The 19,762-nt window shown below is 32.9% G+C and overlaps 1 protein-coding gene across 1 annotated transcript in view; it reads left to right on the plus strand.

Moving 5' to 3' along the window:
- Window positions 1-14,028, plus strand: part of LOC100645855 (5-hydroxytryptamine receptor 1-like) — a 199,640-nt gene extending 185,612 nt beyond the window's left edge. The window contains exon 6 of the mRNA XM_048406567.1: window positions 13,840-14,028. Coding sequence (XP_048262524.1) covers window positions 13,840-14,028 — 189 coding nt within the window. The remainder of the gene's footprint in view (window positions 1-13,839) is intronic.
- Window positions 14,029-19,762: the final 5,734 nt, after the last annotated feature.

The following is a 19,762-nucleotide window of genomic DNA, read 5'->3' on the forward strand; positions in this document are numbered from 1 at the left end:
GAAATCGGGTTAAATTCTAACAATATTATATTTTTCATAATTAGTATTTATCACGTTCGTAAGGTTCTTTAAATCATTTGAATTAAAAAATGTGTTGCTGGTTTTTCTACTCTTTTATACTTGTTACTTCTTTTAATTAACAACATTTTAACATTAACAAGCTCCTTTTATATATCTTTCCGTTCGTGCTTTTTTATCATCAAAATTCAGATAGCTTTTACGAATGTTTTTTAACTGCACATCCGCCCACGTTATTATTGTCTAAAAATGCTATAAAGCAATATAGTTGTCATTTTATTTCGTAGTGTAAATTTTCTTTTCCGCATTATACTTGCGCGTGTCAAATACAATTTTATCAAAGAATTAAATTGGAATTTACCATTAGTTTGTCGCATCATACATGCCCCTGATTTTACTTCTATAACTAAACAGATTTACAAGCATAGAAAATATTAACAAGTCAAGAGTCCAAAATTACAATTACCATTAATCAGCTCGTAGCACGTAAAACATTCCAAAATCAACTCAGAAACTGATACCAATACAGTGACCACACAACTCTTCTAATTCCCGACCTAGTTTACACAGAAATTCTTGTTGCAACCAATCCGTCACCACCTCACATCACTAATTACTTTAGACCGAAGGCCCACTAGGAAATTCATCAGTCGTTCCTAAAAATAATAGCCGTATACGAATCTTTTTTCCGCGACACCCCCTGACCCTTGACCTGTCGCGCGAAAATGAAGAAACGTAGCAAAAATAACTTGTCGACCTTGGCAAATTCGTTTCTAGCGCCGCTTCCGTCGAGAGATGTATTCCTCTGGTTTCGTGGTACCTTCGAAAGCTCACGAAAGCTCGGCAAAGTTATTAATAGTGAAAGGGGACGTCGCTACGACGAAGATAGATAATAATAAGGAAAAAGACAAGGACAGGTTTGAAGGGTAAAAAATAAGAAATTCGGGCGGAGGATAGACGAAGGGAAAAAGCGAAGGAATAGCTAATGGAGATGCTCGAGAGTGGCGTCGAGTTAATAGCAAGTGCGGTGGAGCGAACCGAAGGCCGACCTGGAAGGGGTTGAAATATTAAATTAAACGAGCCACGTTGGCTCGACTTCGCTACCTTCTATTCTACGTTGAGCTCGCGATTCGTCGCCGGATACTATACAAGAACAGGCCCGGGTGGAAACACCGGGTCTGAAGGACTTTTTTTCATCGTCAAGATTAATGCTTCGTGTGACGACTCTGCAACGTGCCACGCCCGTTACCAAAAACGTGTGGAGGTTGGCGACCGCGAACTTTGTCTTTTGGAACGGGTTCAAGGTCGAATTTACCACCCGTTGTTGGCTTCCGAATGAAAACATCGTTTCGGGAATTTGCAGTAGCGTTTCCGAGAGAATGCATAGATCGCATTGTCCACGGAATCTGTATCTGATTCTCCGAATGAAAAATGCGATACGTGTCTGTTGTTCGGGAAGCACGCTCAGATTTATGGATACAGGTCGGAGGGAGGGTGACTTCGAAACCAGAACGAGGCGAAAGGGACTGCCTCGTGATTTGACTGCCTCGTTTGTCTGCTTTTTCGTGCTATTGGCTTGCGCTCGATGAAAAGACAATTCGAATAGAGCGGAAGATTTATCTATGAAGTAAAGTTTTCTTCGATTGAAGTATAATTTACAGTAGTTACGCCCCTTATCCGCATACCCATTATTCGAATAGCCTAATATCCGAACATTCTATTATTCGAACATAATATTCCCCAGAAACGAACGCTCTTTTTCGTTTTAAATATGTACATATTTTATTAGTGTTTATATACAATGTTTTCATTTCTTTATTCGATCGAGTGAATTCTGATGATTAGAATCTAATATGAAACTAATAATATTTTATGAGAACAAAATAAGACATAATTAGGAAACTCGGAAGTGTAAGTACAACGAAATTAGTAAAAATACATGGTGTTTGAAAACCCACAATCATAGACATTAAGAAGCAAAAACATGATATGGAAAATTACCTAAAGCAGATAGAACCCTCTGCTGCTGATAACAAAAACAAAATTTATGATATAATTAAATATATAAGTTCCTTTTCTTTTAAGAGCTTTTATTATCTATAAATGAAATTACCTATATCGTTTATAGAAATTGTATGTTAGCAGCAAGCTTCTAGTTACATTTAATAATATTAAACTTCTACCTCCTTCCAAGTTGGTTCGAGTATACGGTTAATACAACTTAAATATCCAAAGTTTTCATAAACTTGGAATTAAATGTTGAAGATTACCAGGAAGAAACTTTAACATCCAAGATTATATCGAAGAGAATAGTTTCGTCGAAATTCTTGAAACAATAAGACTAAGAATGTGGCAGAAAAATAAAAGGGAAAGCATCCGATCGATTAAAGACCAAAATGAAATTACTTTTCTTCTCTTCGAAGATAAAAGAAGAAAATGTCATTACTTGTAACTTAACAGTTTCGCGCAACAAAATAACGTAACAGTGTAAGAAAGAAAAATCGACCTGATATTTGACGGGGCAGAATAAGATATAACAAGACATCAAACATAAAACGATAGGAAGAAAATGCGGAAAGGAAAGAAAGAAGCTTTTTAGAAGTTTATTCTATTGATGCGATATTTTATAAAGACATATTGTATACATTCATATCATATGAAGAGTCGTATATCTATAAAAATAGCCATAAACAGTTGTAAATTTGTTTTAACTATTCCGATAGCTCCAGCGTTAATTGTTTTTATGGAAAAATTGGAGCAACAAGCGAGCCTTCTCTTCTCAAAAAATTAGTTTAAAAAAAGAGGAGACTCGCAGTTTGCCAGGATTAAAAAATACCTTGAGGCAAAAAGTTGGCGTGATTTTTCCCCCTAAACTGACCTTGCCGACTGCTATAGGAAAATATCTGATTTAGACGCCACCCCCTATACTAAATAAACTACGTTAATGTGGGAGTTTTTTGTAACGGCAACACGCTACTTCCTTATCTGATCAACACTCGTGGAAATAAATTCACCCGGTATGTGTGTATAGCTATATCAATGAGTGTAATCGGTCATCGTTAATAAGCAACCCCTATCATAGATCTTAATTTGTCTGGGATTTTAACGAAGAATTATAAACCAGCTTGAAGAAGGAATTCCTGTTTTCCATAAACTTTTAGAAGACGTACGGGAAATTTAATTTGTATGAAAATTATCATCGAGTGAAAAAATTCATAAAAATTTCTAAAAGAAAATTATGAAGCGTGTGAAATAATAATTAACTAGAGTTTTAATTAACGCTCAATATTCTATTACAGTATGTTATGATTTTAAGTTATTAACCGACTGAACCAAAAATGTGTTCATCGTCGATAAAATTAATTCTAATTTTGCTGCGTTGTGTTTCCTTTATAAAACGAAATTGAAAAAAAATATATAATTATCGTCGATGATTGACAAAAGAGTTCTACATAGCCCAAATATATTTCCAAAGGTCAAAAGTATTCGGTCCTAAAATGATTATAACAGAGAACTGTCTTGATCGAGTTCGTAATTCATATTTCTTCTTCTCCTTGTTTTTTTAATTATACTACGATTGTCTAGAGTTCTTTCTTTCGGAATGTTCGAAAACATCTCAACACGAAATCACTGGCCTTAGAACGCGGAAAGATGTAATTGCAGCTGATAAATTAAATTCCTTATCGCCTGAGCGGGTAAAAAGCTGATAAAGGATTATTGCTCCTGAAATATTTATAGCGCTTTACTCTCTTATACGCCTATTTTTCTGCCTTTATTTTTAGCCTTTTTCATTCTTGTTCGATATTAATCTCGTTTTTCGACTGATTTCCATTAAAGCGAATTGATAGGTCGAAATCTCATAAATGGTTGACTAGTTCTACTTGCAGTTCGATATTCTCTCAAAAATATCGTCTTTTAAATTTAAAAAAATAACGAGAGCAGAATAAAATAAAATATTTAATACTATTAAAGAATGTAATAAATGTTTATGAAGGATATTTTCAACAAAAATATAGCAAAATACCATCTGTTGAAGGGTCTTTCTATTCAATTATCTGTGAATAACATTAGCATTCTGTAGTACATGCCACTTAGCTTTTTTCTATTTTTCTGGAGATTTTATTTGATATGATTTTTTTATAAATTTTATAAATTTTTCTGGAGATTTTATTTGATATGATTTTTTTATAAATTCCTGTCAATGTTGTTTTGATACAAAAAGCGGCACATTAAAGGTCTCGTTAGTAGTTGAGCTGTTCTACTTGAAAAACACTCCTCGTGCCAAAAATATAAAAATCCAACTTCATGGTAACATGAAACACGATATAACGAAACATATTCATATCGTGTATTCTCGTTAAATAATACAAAAAAAAATTTAAGCTATTACAAGTGTTTCACAAACTCGGCTTTTTCCACGTTTTTCCACATGACATTTTATTAAACATCACGCATTATAAATTTCAATTTCATTTTGTAAGAAATACACAACTGTGATTTCGTATCATTCACCATAAACTGTGCAAACGTTTGCAGTTAAAATTAATCTTTAATTTTCGTTGCAACAATATTAAAACATTCCCTATGATTTTATCATTCCTGCTTTATTTTTCTATCCGTTAAAAATTAATTCAAGCATTTAATTTTTAAAAGAAACACAACTTTCAATTCAACGACCCAAACAATCTCCAATCGCATCAACGAAAAGAAGTAAATTTCAATTTTTATTCGCTTAATAACTATTTCTTTCTAGTCCAATAAAGCTATAACTAAATAACTGTAATAAATATATACGCGATATACAAATAAGCTAAACCCAGCAATTACTTTTGCACATATATCCTCTTTAATACACTATACCCAAAAATGAACTTATCTCAACCAAAACATAATAATCCAACTTCTCCCTTAATTCTTTCCCATATATACTCCAATACTTCTTCAACCAATTATATCTCTCTCCAAATCCTTCCTCCGGGTTAGTCAAAGCAATTCAACAGAAGTCATTCGTATTCGATTCATCATATATTGCTCGCCACAAATCTTCTCGGAAGTGGACACGCGGAAAATCCCTGCAAATCGCATTTATTCTTCCGATAGAAAGTATCGGTCAGCATCTCACGTAGAAATCGCAAAATATCACGATTCGCCGAGGTGGCTTAAAGCAAAAAAGAAAAAAAAGAGAAGGCAGAAATCTCAGTAACCTTATATCCCTTGACATGACGGGGGTCGTGATAAATAGTGGAATTTCGAAAGCTACCAGACACTCGCCACTCGCGCGACCTTTCGAGGCGTTGAAAGCTTCTTTCTATACATACGTATTACATATGTATCTTGTGTCAAAATGGATTGTCATCGAGGATGAGACGAACTTAATATACACTGTTACATAACCATAAGCAATAGTACTTGATTACATCTATTGGAAAACTCTAATAAATTTTATTTCATTTGCAAGTGAAATAATAAATTTATAATAAAATAATTAGAAAACAAAAACAGTGAAGAGCATTCAATTTGTATTAAATATCGACATGTATTCTAATATTTTTATGATTGGCAGTGTATATTTAAAACTATCTTAACTTAATTTGTATCTAAAATAAATGCATTTTCTAATCACTAAGATATTTTTAGAATACATTGCGTCATATTTTATACCACCTTTTCTCATAAAACGTCGATTGCTAAACAATTATTAGAGTCAAAATAAAATAGTTTTCTCTACTTTCGATAGCTCATGATCTAGGAAATGAAATGCATTAAATGTTTATGATTATAAATTAATCATTTGTTTAGTTTTCGATCCATTAAAAATTAATTCAAACGTTTAATTCTGAAACTGTGAAATTGTTAAAAAATTTAACTTTGCTATATTTCAAGCAATAAATATGTATAACTTAATTTTCATAGACACTTTACCTGCTAACTCTTTGACTTCTAACTTTTAAATACGACTTGCTCGATGTGAAGACAAAATCACTTACATCTCCTTTGATTCTCATATCACGCTTTGTGCGAAATAGAAGCGTTCCAATACCTATGAAGGAAAATAAACTCGTGTAGGACGCGATTCTGACTTAGCCTCAGAAGGACAATACATTGTTGAGACACACCAATGGCCGCTGGAGTCCTGTATCGTTCACGGAGTTCCATATTTTCGTATATTTCACATCGTTGCGAAAGGATCGTTATCTGACCGAGGTATTTTGTACCCCAACACTGTTTGCCGCAGTGGTTCGCGTAACTCAAAACTTCCTCCCTCGCTGCTTCTTTCGCTAATAAAAAGATTATTTATAGAACGGACTGCAGTTTATAGTGCTTTCACGACGGCACTTGAGATTCCTCCCTAAAACGTTAGGGAAGAATTATTACGTAAGCGAACCGCGCTGAAGAAAGCGCCGTTTTCTTAAATTGGGCGTTGTCGCGGTAAGGATTACATATTTTAAGTATGCTTTAATATAAACAGCAAGAATTTTGTAAAGAAAACTCATGTTCAACGAAGAAAATAAAAAATACTGCTCTAAATATGAATTCGTGTAATAACAAGACCGTCATAGAATAGAATTTTTCAGCCAATTTGTTAACAAATTATAAAATTTATACGTCCAAAAAAAAAGATATTCAAATAAGGTATTACACTTGCTTCAAAACAGCAATTTGTATGATAAAGGATATTACAAGATACAAGTTTTTTCTTCCGCTTTGTAAACCGACCATAAAAACTCATATCTATCAAAAAATCACACAGAAAAGTATTATCCGAAATAATATTTTATATTAAAATAGAATTTGATATAATCAAATAACTATTACAAGATATATATTTTACACAATTCACGAGATCAACACTTTTCACTGGACAAAGAGGAAGCAAAGGCTATGGTAATCTGTATTAATAAAAAACACGATGTATATGTTCCTTGTATATTGACTTTTAATAACTTATTAGAAATGGAAGAGTCAAGAATTAAAAATGAAACAAAATAAATGATAGATTTTAATTTAGCACGTCATTTTAAACGTCACAGTCTAGACGAATTAACGAATAAAATTATTTGTCGGCCCTTTATCAAACACGTCAACCAGGCTGTTATATAAAATTGAACATTTTACGAATATATTTGGTATGCAATCGTGCAAAACGAAGATTCGTTCTGAAGATTAACGGCAATAGGAATTAAAAACTAATTCACGTAGAAAGTTTTGTACATAACTGTTACCTAATGTTTTAATATGCGTATGAATGCACATTCATCATAACGATAACTATCCATAGAACATTTTGAATCCATTTTCGAATCTCTTATACATGCGCTTTTGAAATTTAATATCGAATAGGTAAAATGAAATGCCATAAAATGTTGGAAATGAGATATTTCCATTTCAAAAGTGTTTATTTATTTATGCAAATGAATTATCTCGTTCGGATAATTCAACCGTAGAATTTACGCTCGAAAGGTTTCGAAATTCTACAAACTTGTATCGAACGCAGCCTCTGAATTGCGATTACTCGAGTTACTGCTTGCGCATATTTTAAAGTTTCTTCTTAAAATATTATATAATTTAACATCACTTTAAAATACGAAGAATATTTATTTCTCACATTATTTTTATATATGACCACTGTTTTACAATTTCTTCTATCTCCAAAAATATATAGAATACCCTTTTAACTCAAACTTCAATTTCCACTCATTTCTTAAACCTCCACTGCTCTTTCTGATTTCACCATCCCCTCAAAAGATAGTATGAAATATCATTCTCTTTGACATTACTCTTTACCAAAGAATCTTTTCAATTTTATTCCAAAAATGATTAAGTGAACATAATTATTAAAGTAACTAATTGAACGCAATTAACTTGTTCGATCCTATTATTAATTATGTAACCGAACCTCTTGAAATAGCAACAATTACCGTTCATTATCGACCTATTAAAATTATATAGCTATCGCGACTAGAATTTCTCCCGCGGCATCGCGTGAATTCCTGTATTCTCTAAGGAAATTTCTGCATAGAAGTCAGTGGTAGATAGAACTACGCTCGTAGACCGACACAACGAACGCAAGGCGAAGAAGGACGCCCGTTCTAGGTGATCGCTCTTTATTGATCAATCCATGCAATTCATGGAGGGTAGGATATCCATTAGAAGGTACACCGCGTGTTCCATGTACATGCACGACCGCGTATGTTTCATTGATCGAAACATTTCTTTTCATAGCAACCACGTACCCGGTCAACCGAACGCTGAATATCTCGCCTGTTAACCTTTTAACCAACCACCAGTATCGTTTAAAACGTGGCAATTGATGTCTGAATGTGGCATGCCAATCTGCAATAATCCTTTGCACTTTACATTTTGGTTTCTCCCCTATATCGAAAAATGGATATTCCTGTTTCTATTTAATAGAAAACAAATCAGACCAATTGCTAGATTCATGTTTGGATAGTATGGGGTAAATGTACCTATCACTGCGAGTGTACGCTATATTGCGGTATTTTTCTTCGATGAGATTAGAATATTTAAAAATAAATTTTTCATCCTAAAAAAATTTTCACAGTATAATAAGAATGTCTTCGTTGTAGTTGGAGAAACAAAAATATTTTTCAATTACTCTCATATTTTTATAACCTCGGAATTTATAGAAATTTCATAAAAGGTACAGAATAGATGATTTGTTCGCTAAAAACTGTTAAAAATTATACGTTTAAATGATTCAAATGATACATTCGTCATATTATTTTAGATTAAATAGAGAAAAATTTTTTTATTAATTAAATATCTATTTTGCTGTAATAAAATTATTAAAAGAGATTTTTCTTGCTTCCTTAATGAAAAATTAAACCCTTAGCATTATACATTTGAAAAAAGGAAAAGCTCATTACTGTGGCATAAAATTCAGTGAAAGTTCGTAATTCTGCGGTGCCACCTGTCAAACTTAATTATCTACTTAATATAATTAGTCCCACGAAAGTACGGAAATGAAATCAACGCAGTTTCAGAAATGATAGAACCAGAATACGTAAAAATGTACGTAAAAATACGACAATGTAATCTAATTAGATAAAATGCGTTGAATGAAATAGTCAAAAAATATTTTATCCTGTATACTTAAGTCTGTATATTTGTGACTTTAGATACCTTTATGTATTTTGCTAGCTTTATATTAAATAATATTTTAAATGATAAAATCACTGTTGGTAAAAGTTTAATATAACAGCTCTTTATTATCGTTTTTATATATAAATTTAAATCAGCATTCATCGCTTGATTTTTCGATATCTTTTTACGTTACGCTACATTTTGACGGTTAAAACCAATATTTTTCGAATATGAAATACATGATTGTCAAATGTAGAACAGTTAATGAATTCTGTCATAAGAAATCAAGAAAAATAGTCGAACAAAATGCGACTAAATCTTATTACCGTAGTAATTAATACCTTTATATATTTATGGGAAATTTGAAAATACAAAAATGCACAGAATCTATCTACAGTGATGGGTAAAAGAAAATTTAGATACAAATGTTACAAAAAATACCATAATTTTACGAAATAAAATTATATTTGACAAAGAAAGATTCAGTTTTAAATATGAAACAATCGATAATAAAGTCGCATTGTTCCAACAGATCGTTATCATTATAAAAAGAAATGAAATTCATAAAAATTTGTCTTTCCATCAATAAAACCAAATCTAACTTCCATTGCGACTCGTATTTTAATTACATGACTACAATTTGTATAGCGTACAACGAGCAAACAGTGCCGCGTTAGTATCTTGTTTTGGCCCTCGTTTCGTGGATTGTCGCCTTTTGCCTCTCGAATTACCTTTGTTGTTGCCAGGAAACAGCCGGGCTATCGAAAAGCTTCTGTTGATTACACGCTTAATGTTTACGAGTCAAAATTAAACGATGTATTCTGCAGCCAGATAATTGTTTGTACAGTGTATTGTTTGTAGCACACGCGTTATGTTTAAGGAGTTGAATTTCTGATAACAGTACGTACCAATCTCTTAAGGATACGTGTAACTGTTTTCCTTCTTAATGAATGGTTTCCTGTATTAGATCAAATTAATATACCGAATTTTTATTTGTTTCTAATCTCATGATAATATAAGATTTTACTTCGATGTAGAGATCATTGATATGGAGTGTGAGAAGTTTAAATTACATCAGTATAATAAGAGAGCAATTGCATTTTATCACAAGCAGAAAAATAAAGAATTCAGGTAGTAAGAGATAGTGCGATATTAAATTTTGCAAATTTGTCATACTGAATTTTGAAAATTGCAAACATGTGAACAATAATGAGCGTTAAATGAAGAATAAGAATTATACATTTTTATTAGTCTCTTTGTTATACATGTATATTGTTCATTATTTCATCATAAAATATTCTACGATTTTCTGGTAATAACTTCAAAAAATAGAATATATTATGAACTCCTAAAATACGAACTCCATAATTTTCAAATATGAAACAACAGTTACTGTTTTGAAACTAGGCAAACAGTTCATTTTTTTAGAAAATTCACTTGATGAATAATGCATCGATGGGATTAAGCTCGTTTTGGCGTGCAGTTATTTCGGTTGTCCAGGCTCCAATGAAGCATTATTCATTTTACCATGCGGGTTCGGCGGTATTTCCTGTTTTACGTCGGAGAACAGGCTTGCTCGAAGCGGTGAAACAAAAAACGGGTCAAATTTATTTCGGAGATATATAACCCTATCGCCCCTATCATTGGTCATAGTCAGCATTCACTAAATGATTCATTGATAGTAACATTGGCTTCAGCCGCCACTGACATACAACAATTTTTACAGATAAAGAATTTATCTCGTAGAAACATTGGGATTACGAACGGATCCTAACTACTATCCATCAAATGTTAAATAAAACAATGAAGACTGTATTTAACAATAAAACAACAATAACGATAACAATAAAATTTAACTAAGGATAGAAGAATATTATGTAAAGTTGACACTTACTGATCATATCTATTATAGCAAGAGAGTTAAATCCGAACAACTTGATTAGTCTTTCAGTGCGATATACAAATAAAGACAGAAAATCTCCACGTAAACGGCATAAGCGGGACTAGATGCATCGGCACGAACGCGGAAAACACCGATTTACATCAATTTCGCGGAGAACAGCAACGCTATTGTTCTGCTATTCAATTTTGACAAAAACGCTTCAACAGCATAATTACGTGGAATAACGACGTTGACGTTTCGTGTAAGAATCTCCGCCGCATAATCCAATTTTAATAGCAGGCAACGTGACGCGGCCGAGTAATTTGGCTAAAAACGAATACCGAGCGTGGAAAAAAGATTGCACGGTTCGTATGGCCGAGCTTTGACCCGTATAAACGTAAAATGAGAGACGGAGACCAGACCAAAATACAATGAATGTACAATGTGCAACTACTCACGTAAAAAATGTAACGTAATCTTGCGCTGTTTTTTTTTTTTTTTTACACGGTTTTAATACCGTAGTGACCTTTGCTGTTCCAAGTTAAACTGCTGAGGTTAATAGTCCGTGAATTATTTAATGCTTCGAGAAGAATCTTCTACGGGGTTTTACATAAGACAGTTGCCTTCAGGAAAGTTTAATATATAACACAATAATATAGAATAACTATTTAATTATTACGGATATAGCACAAAAATACAGAATAATTATCTTTTCCTGACTTCAATAAACTCAAATGCAAATTTTTAAATTCATCAAGTTTTTACATTTGTTCTGAATTGATTAAAAACTCAAATTTTTAGTAAATAAACTTATTTTTTTATAAATTCGATTTTATTCACACGATTATGCACACTTCTATCCACAAGTAGACTGTAATACATTTTATCCAGAAATTTCACGGTCGATTCTTTCGCAATTCGAAGCTACAACATATTCGAAAATCCCGAGACAGGATGAATCTCTATCGAAATTCAAGTCAGCCTCCTCACGTTATCCATCACGATTCACAACGTCGACACGATGCGTTGTCTCAAGAGGATTTCCAGTTGAGATCCTACAACAGTCCAGCCACAAGCCCTTGCACGAAACACGAGTTATACGTTATGCCCGTGAAATCAATTTCTCGAGAGGATTCGTGAGATAATGAGGTCGTCAGCTCAAAAACATAATCCGATATCATCTCTCAATATTTCTACTCCGTTAGTAATGTCGGTTTTGAGGGAAGTACTTTCGAACAATCCGCGCCGAGATTTTAACCAGATGATTTTCAATGGCAAATGGGTTTCACGTGTAGCGGAAAAGCTCTCTTTTATGAGCACTTCCTACGAAACTCGTTGACCGTCACGGAAATTCTACATATGGCGTTAGATTGACCTTCCTCCTCTTTTATATTCATGTTTTTTTCTTCTTTTTCTTATTCGTGAAAGGGATTTCTCTTTTAAATTTAGGAAAGGTAGTAATTTTTCTTCCTCTTTTTAGTTTTACGTAAATGTGGCTAGAATAGCTGAAAATGTGCTGGAAGAAAGATGAAAGTTACAAGTATAGTTCAAATTAGATTTAAATTATATTGACATTACATTACATATAATAAGTTTTCGTTTATTGCCAGTTTAAACATATTTAAAATTATATATAATTGAAGATATCATTTATGTTGAATACACCAAATGAATTCTGCTGGTAATCAAATTTTATTGAAATACAGTCAGTTACGAAAATATTCAATCGCATTATCCACTTTAACATACCCTGTACATTGTTTTCAACTATTCGTAAATAGAATAACAGTCTGTTTAAGATAATCAAATCCTATTGGTTGAATCAAAGAAGATTATATAATCGGACCTAAATGTTGGGATAGTCAAAATTCACCAGAGACTTCACTAAAAATAACATAAAGTAAAATTACAGCGAAAAACAGCCAACTTTCAAGAACTCGATACTGAACACATACGACACAATTGATCGTTTCTCAGAAACGCAGTATCATTTTCTGTTATTGAATGGATGTTTCCAGTGACACATAAATTCCGCGATAAGAAAAGAATCACATTTATTTCACGGTGTTTCTGCTATTTTTACAAAGGAAATAAAAAACAACGTTTATTCGAACGATTTCGAAAACGATAGCCGTGCACGTAGTACAATGGGCCTATCCTACTTTCGTATTAGGTTCTCAATTTAATTTATGCAAGCTTTCGAGATTATCCGCTGCGAGATTAGTGGCTTACGCATCGATCATCCGAGCCTATATAGCGAAGCATGCTTATTTCTTGATCGTTCTATTACATGCAAACATGATATAAACTTCGAATAATTCATCCAAATTGGTGACACCTCTTTATCCCATTTTTCTCGATTTTTTATTGTCAAACCTATATCTTTTTCATTTTTATTTTACGACTGAATTTGTGCGTTCCGAAACTTTTATTTCATAAACGTTTTTTGTTTTTTTCGTTCCCTAACTTTCGCTATCAAAGTATGAAATAGAATTTGGATTCACTTAAATTCGTGACATTTTTTCCAACTTCTCTCGTTTTCTATTTTCACAACTTTTTATATATATTTCTAATATTTATTTTACGATTAGATTTTTGTGCTTGGAAATTTTCATTTCATAATAATCGCGTAATCGTTATTTTACTTTCCAATAACCTTTTATTACTTAAATTTGAGATTTTAATAAGTTTTAACCGTTAATAAGCCACGCGAGAATTGCCACGAATTTGTACGCGACGAATTTACGTTTCATCTGTCGCTGCGAATTCGTATCTTGTAACACGTCCCATATTTTATCATGAATATAAGTCTAAAAGTAAAATTTTTGTTGCAGGTACAATTCATCCGTGGAACTGATGACGCTGATGAGGCGAGTGAGGTAAGTTACTTTCTTACTATCAATCTACCACACACAAATTCACACAAATCCGCTAGTAAATATTCAGATAATTTATCGAAGAGTCGCTGTCCTTCAGAGCTTTTCATCCGGTGCAAAGGGATAAACTTGACACGAGAAAAATAATTATTGTCTCTTATACAGTCGCTAGATAATGATTTCTAAATTTCATGAGTACGTTGATAATTGTAAAGATATAGAATGGATTCGGAAATACAAGTTATTCCCTTTATTTAGCACATAACAGTTATATAGTTACAGTTATAGTTACAGTTAACATATATCTTATGCTCTAAAGACCTCGAAATCCTACTTGTTGTCAACCGACTCTTCCAGATCCTTCTAACGACTGATTCTTGTCTTTTGTCCCAACTAAGACCTATACGTCCTCTGACACTTACACACAGATTCACATGTACAGTCTAAATATATCATGTTCCTAACAATAATATTAACAAATATTAATAGATATCGTTACTTACTCTTCAAAATTATTCGCGATAAATTTTTAACACGGTAAACACGCTTTATTGATTAGAGATCTGCAATTACAATTTCCATTAATCACTTTGTAAAGTAAACGCAAGTACAGTGGCTACAAATGACATTGGCATACCAAATATTAGTATATACACATTAATTAATTATATTCAGATATGTTAAATTTCGTATCATATAGTAGTACTTCCAAATGAATATAAAAATTTGATACGGTAAAAACGAAATGAAAAACCTGATAAAGAAATCACTTTAAGGGAAAATAAAAATATGTACCAATATCTTTTGCAATTACTATAAACGCATTATAAATTAAACGAACGCAAATGAAAGTTCGCGAAGTTGAATTTGTTCCGAGTTACACGATGTGTGTATATTATGAGTATAACGTCGAGCGTCGATCGTTTATAGAAACTTCTGGCTGTGTTAAATAGTCAACTAACAATCCTCTTGTGCCCCGCCTCCACTTCTAAACAAGATTGCAGCCGGTTTCATAATGACAACCCTTTTATCTGTCAACGATTTCGACTTTTCTGTCGAAGTTCCGTTTAAAACTCCCAAGTGACTTTAAGAGGATTATGAAACTGGTGATAAACATGAATTTTGCGAGATAACGCGATAAAACAGTTGGACGCTGTACCATTTCGTCACAATATTCACGAGAATCAGAGAAGTATTTAACGACTTGTTTGCATACATCTCTTCTCAGTCATATAGTAATTCATTATCTCTACAAAAAATACAATTTAATAATTAAACTATTTTAACGAAACAAATTGAGTGTTCAAACAGACTTCCTAGTGATTAATCATATCCTTCCCTTTTGCCATGCTTCATACAAGATTCGATATGTTGTGTAATTTTTTTAGAATAATTCGGACGTAACTAATTACGAAATTCATTTATCAAAGAAACGAAGTACCGTAACTATATTACGAAGCTTCACATTTACTGTTTCATTAATTTATGAGTTTGTTTCCCCTAACAAAGTTCAAGATTAATCGATTAATTTATCTTCAGATCAATCTGATTAATTAATAGATTCGTTTTTGCATGGAACAGATGGACATGTAATTAACACTTCGACAAACGTTGTATTGTTTCATTAAATTGGTTCGTTAATAGCATAAAATCAATCAATTTTGCAAAGTAAAATATAAAGCGTCTAGTATTTGAATGACAAATTTTTCGCACTTGTACCCGTAGAATATTCTGACAGAGTTTGAAATATTGGAATACTCTACATATTTTTACATATTATGTATATTCTGTTCAGTTTTGCATCTTGAAACTTCCCGCTGATGCATAATCATTCGCAATCTAGCCGTCATATTAAAAACAGCATCTTTCAAAGGGACCAAGAGAGAAAAAAGAAAAGTCATAAGTTATGGGTACGTTTCTGTTATTCGTGCAATCGCATCTTGTCGTGGCGAATCTAATTCGCATGAAGAGAGGGCCGAGACCAGTTGATCTGTGGGTGGCCTAGATTTAAACACCCACCAGATTATAATCTGTCTTAAAATTGGGGCGTTAAAAAAGGCCGGAGAAGCGATAAAAATAATCAGACGAGCAGAAGGTAATTCTCGTGGCGGATAACTAAGCTCGCGACCCAGTGCATTTCTGTCTGTACCACTAGTTCCGGCTTCAGCTCGTGGTCTCAAACCAGCCACGGCTTTTCTCACTTCTCTCAGTTATCCTGGATGTCATCTACATTCCTGACGGTCTGGGTTAAGTTCATTTGTATTTCCGTTCTTTCGTATGCCGACAATTTTTTCAAACAATTTATTCATCACCAACTCCCATTTTCATCGATACTTATGAGTTCACGTGAATATACCATAAATGAAATTATTTTACGGGCAAAGATTATTATCATTTGTGGTACTCAAGAGAATCGGTTTTGTGCATTTTGTGATGGTCGTTCGATTAATTATACGCGTTGTTGTTGGTAGAAGTGACCATAAAGCGGTTCAATAAAGAATTTAAGTGTCATTAAGCGTTAGTCATAGCTGCTTGTCATTTCTGAACAATGCGTCTGTGATGGTACCGTCGCTATAGAAGGATTTTATGACGATACAGAATTTTCAAACGTTTTTCATCTTTATGCTTACCATGTTATTATTTTATAACGCATTATTAACAATAGTCGTTGAATTTGTTATTTTTATATATGTAAATATAGACTATTAATGGATATAATTTTTGTTAATATAACATTCGTCTGGTAAAATTATTTAATGAACATTAGGAAATCCATTTTTTAAACCACTGTACATCCTCTAACCTGCATCTTCACCTCCACTATCACAGTACTGGGACGCTTTACTAATGAAACCGCTAGTAGATCCTGGGCTTCAAGCTCTATCTTGCTAGCCTTGCAACTTTCTATCCTATCTTTTCTTCCATAGAAACTTCATACTTTCATTTTTCCCCTTTTCCTTCCTTTAAAAGAGTCATAAATTTAAGTATACATCGTTTAAAATAAACCCCAAGACGTTACGTGTTACGTGTTGACATAATAACAAATTACATATTACATACATATAGTTAATGATTTCCTATATAAGCTATTAAAAATTTAAATATTCGCTTGTAAAAGTAAAAAACAATTAATATTAAAACTATCGGCGAAAATAAAATATTCTTCCTAAAAAGATATCTTTTCACCCTTTTATTTCTTCTCCAATTTCACTATGGTTATCGTCCTACAGTTATATCTTGTTTGTTATGCGTTCGATTTATGTTGAGGTAATTCTACTAAAAGTTAATATCGGACCAATGTTCGTATATGTAAAACCTAGCTTACTCTGATAATCTCATTAATATTCAATGGTCATTTCGAGCGTACGTTGTAATCGTAAATCTCGCAGAGTTCCTCTATGCAATCTATGATAATGCGCTTTTTTCAAACGAATTATTCGGAATAAGTACGTAATCTAAATGCGTTCGATTCAATTATCCCTCGCCTCTTTACCGAATTCACTTTAATCATATATTTTACATAATAGACACAATTTCCTTTTCTTAATAAAAAAAATGTTTTCATGTAAAAAGATAAAAATAATAAATTAACTGCTCATCTTTATGCATTTAGAATGTGAAAAATGTAACAATACATACAATGCACATAATATGTAAAGATAATATAAAATATCCAGGCTAAAATGCCCAATGTGATATTTAGTGGACAAAACAAACCTGTATATATGTCAAATCCATTCTGTTAGTTACATTCATAAAAATATGAAATTGCATAGATATATCTAATAATTAGACTAATGACCTTATATCGTAAACGAATTTCTTTCTCTTATAAGGAAAATGTTATCATTATAAAAGATGAAAGTAAGAAAATTTTCTTCAGCCTTAATTGTTGATCAATATTTTCATCACTATTTTAAAATTTGCTTTGCAAACAAATATAATTCGTTTAAAATAGTTAGGACGAAATGGTAAATCGGCTAACAAGCGTCAAATCTACTAATCATTTACGGATTCTCGTTCGATAATTGTCAAACGGACAGTAAAATATCCTTGCAATCAGGCTCATTGGAATTTCGATGGATTAATCTGCTTATCCCAAGCAAAGCGGCATATAGCCCTAGCTGTTCATGCGGATCACGATTCAACTAGTTAGATTTTCGGGTCAATTAACTGATCTGAAACCAACCAAACAGTCGGACCAGTCGAATCGTTAATCGTAGAGATATTCTACGCGAGTTTTGAGCTATGACGATAAGACAATTTGCTTATTATTTGTCGTATTTAGTTTGGAAGAATTAAAATAAGAAAAACGTGAAAGAAATGAAATTTAAAAATGGTAAATAGCGATAGTAACGTTATAATTGCTACAGTTCTATCATATAAGTATATGTCGGGTTATCGTTAGGATTTCGGGCGCGCGATAATTCTTCGTTAGAACTTCGAAGAATATTTCTTTAAAATTTAAAATTTAGTTCTTCAAAATTTAGTAAATAATTAGTTTAACGGTTAACTTGTTTGTTATACAATTTAGTAAATAATTAGTTTAACGGTTAACTTGTATAACAAACAATAAGTATAACTAATGCTTTTGACGATATTCTTGGGTTCTGTAACGAATCCACGGTCAACGGGAAACTCTTTGTACGTTTTAATATATTTGATAGCACGCTGACACGTTTACTCAAGCGCAGGGTTTCTCTCAGACTGACTCCAAAGACGATGACAGTAAACTCTCCAAGGAGATTGCAAAATAACAGATAGATACAGTTACATATATCAAATACATATCGATCGGGAATATCAACAGATTCCCAAGCGCCGTAACTAGGCAGTTCCGCGTAAACCAATATTGCTCCTGATCAAGACTCGATTGTTTATACAGCGTGTCCCTCAACATCGGTACCTCCTCTGTAAAACATTTCGTTCATCCCGTGACCATGGCTACGTTCGGCAACCAGTTATGTCACCTCGAGCCCAAGTATTGGGGAATCTTCCTAAAGAAAGGCCCAATGTCCCTACATCTCCGACATATATATTACATGTTGTCTAGAATTGGTCGATTAACAAATTTCTAAACGCTTATTAACTTTACTTATTCTTATGCGAATATCAATTTACACTATCATTATGTCTGCTACACATTAATTATTCAAATTACTAAATATTTATGTCACTATGCTCAATAAACCTTTCGTTACCTTTATTTTCGTTGTTTGCTTCACTATGCATCTGATCTATTAATTACCTTAAGTAGCACGTTACCTATTGTCGTTTGACTAAGGAGCTTCTAATTATCTTAATGTCGAGCACAATTTACTGCATCGAACGATGCACCGACTTCCCGTCGAAGTCGCACGCAATCCCATTACCCTGACGCGAACATCGAAATTGATGGCAAAGCCAAAACGCAGATCAGATTCTAAGAGCTTCGCGTCTATGCATATTTGATGAGGAAGAGGGTAAATTCAACGTTATGCTTAAATCATCAAAGATTTGGATATTATTAAATCATAAGTCATGTCGAAATATCGTTAATGATTCATCAGGTGAATCATATATAGTAATGATATATATATGTCGGAGATGGAAGAACACCGGAACCTCTCCTTGAATTCTCGGGAATACCGTAATATCGTAATTTAGATTAAACAAATGTCACTCCGATTGTTCGAGATTTATGATAGTGAGCTTAGGATCAAGGCAACAATTAGTCGCTGAACGTAGCCGCGGTCAAAGAGATGAACGTTTTATCTAACAAAGGCACAGAGTCACTCTATACCTCTCCTTAAAAGAAATAGTCGTAGCGACATGTGGCGGTAAATATTTCAATGGTTTCTGTCTCGTGGCTCGCCACACGCAGATTTTATCCTCCGGGTAA

The sequence above is a fragment of the Bombus terrestris genome, chromosome 6, assembly GCF_910591885.1.
Source record: "Bombus terrestris chromosome 6, iyBomTerr1.2, whole genome shotgun sequence".
NCBI lineage: Eukaryota > Metazoa > Arthropoda > Insecta > Hymenoptera > Apidae > Bombus > Bombus terrestris.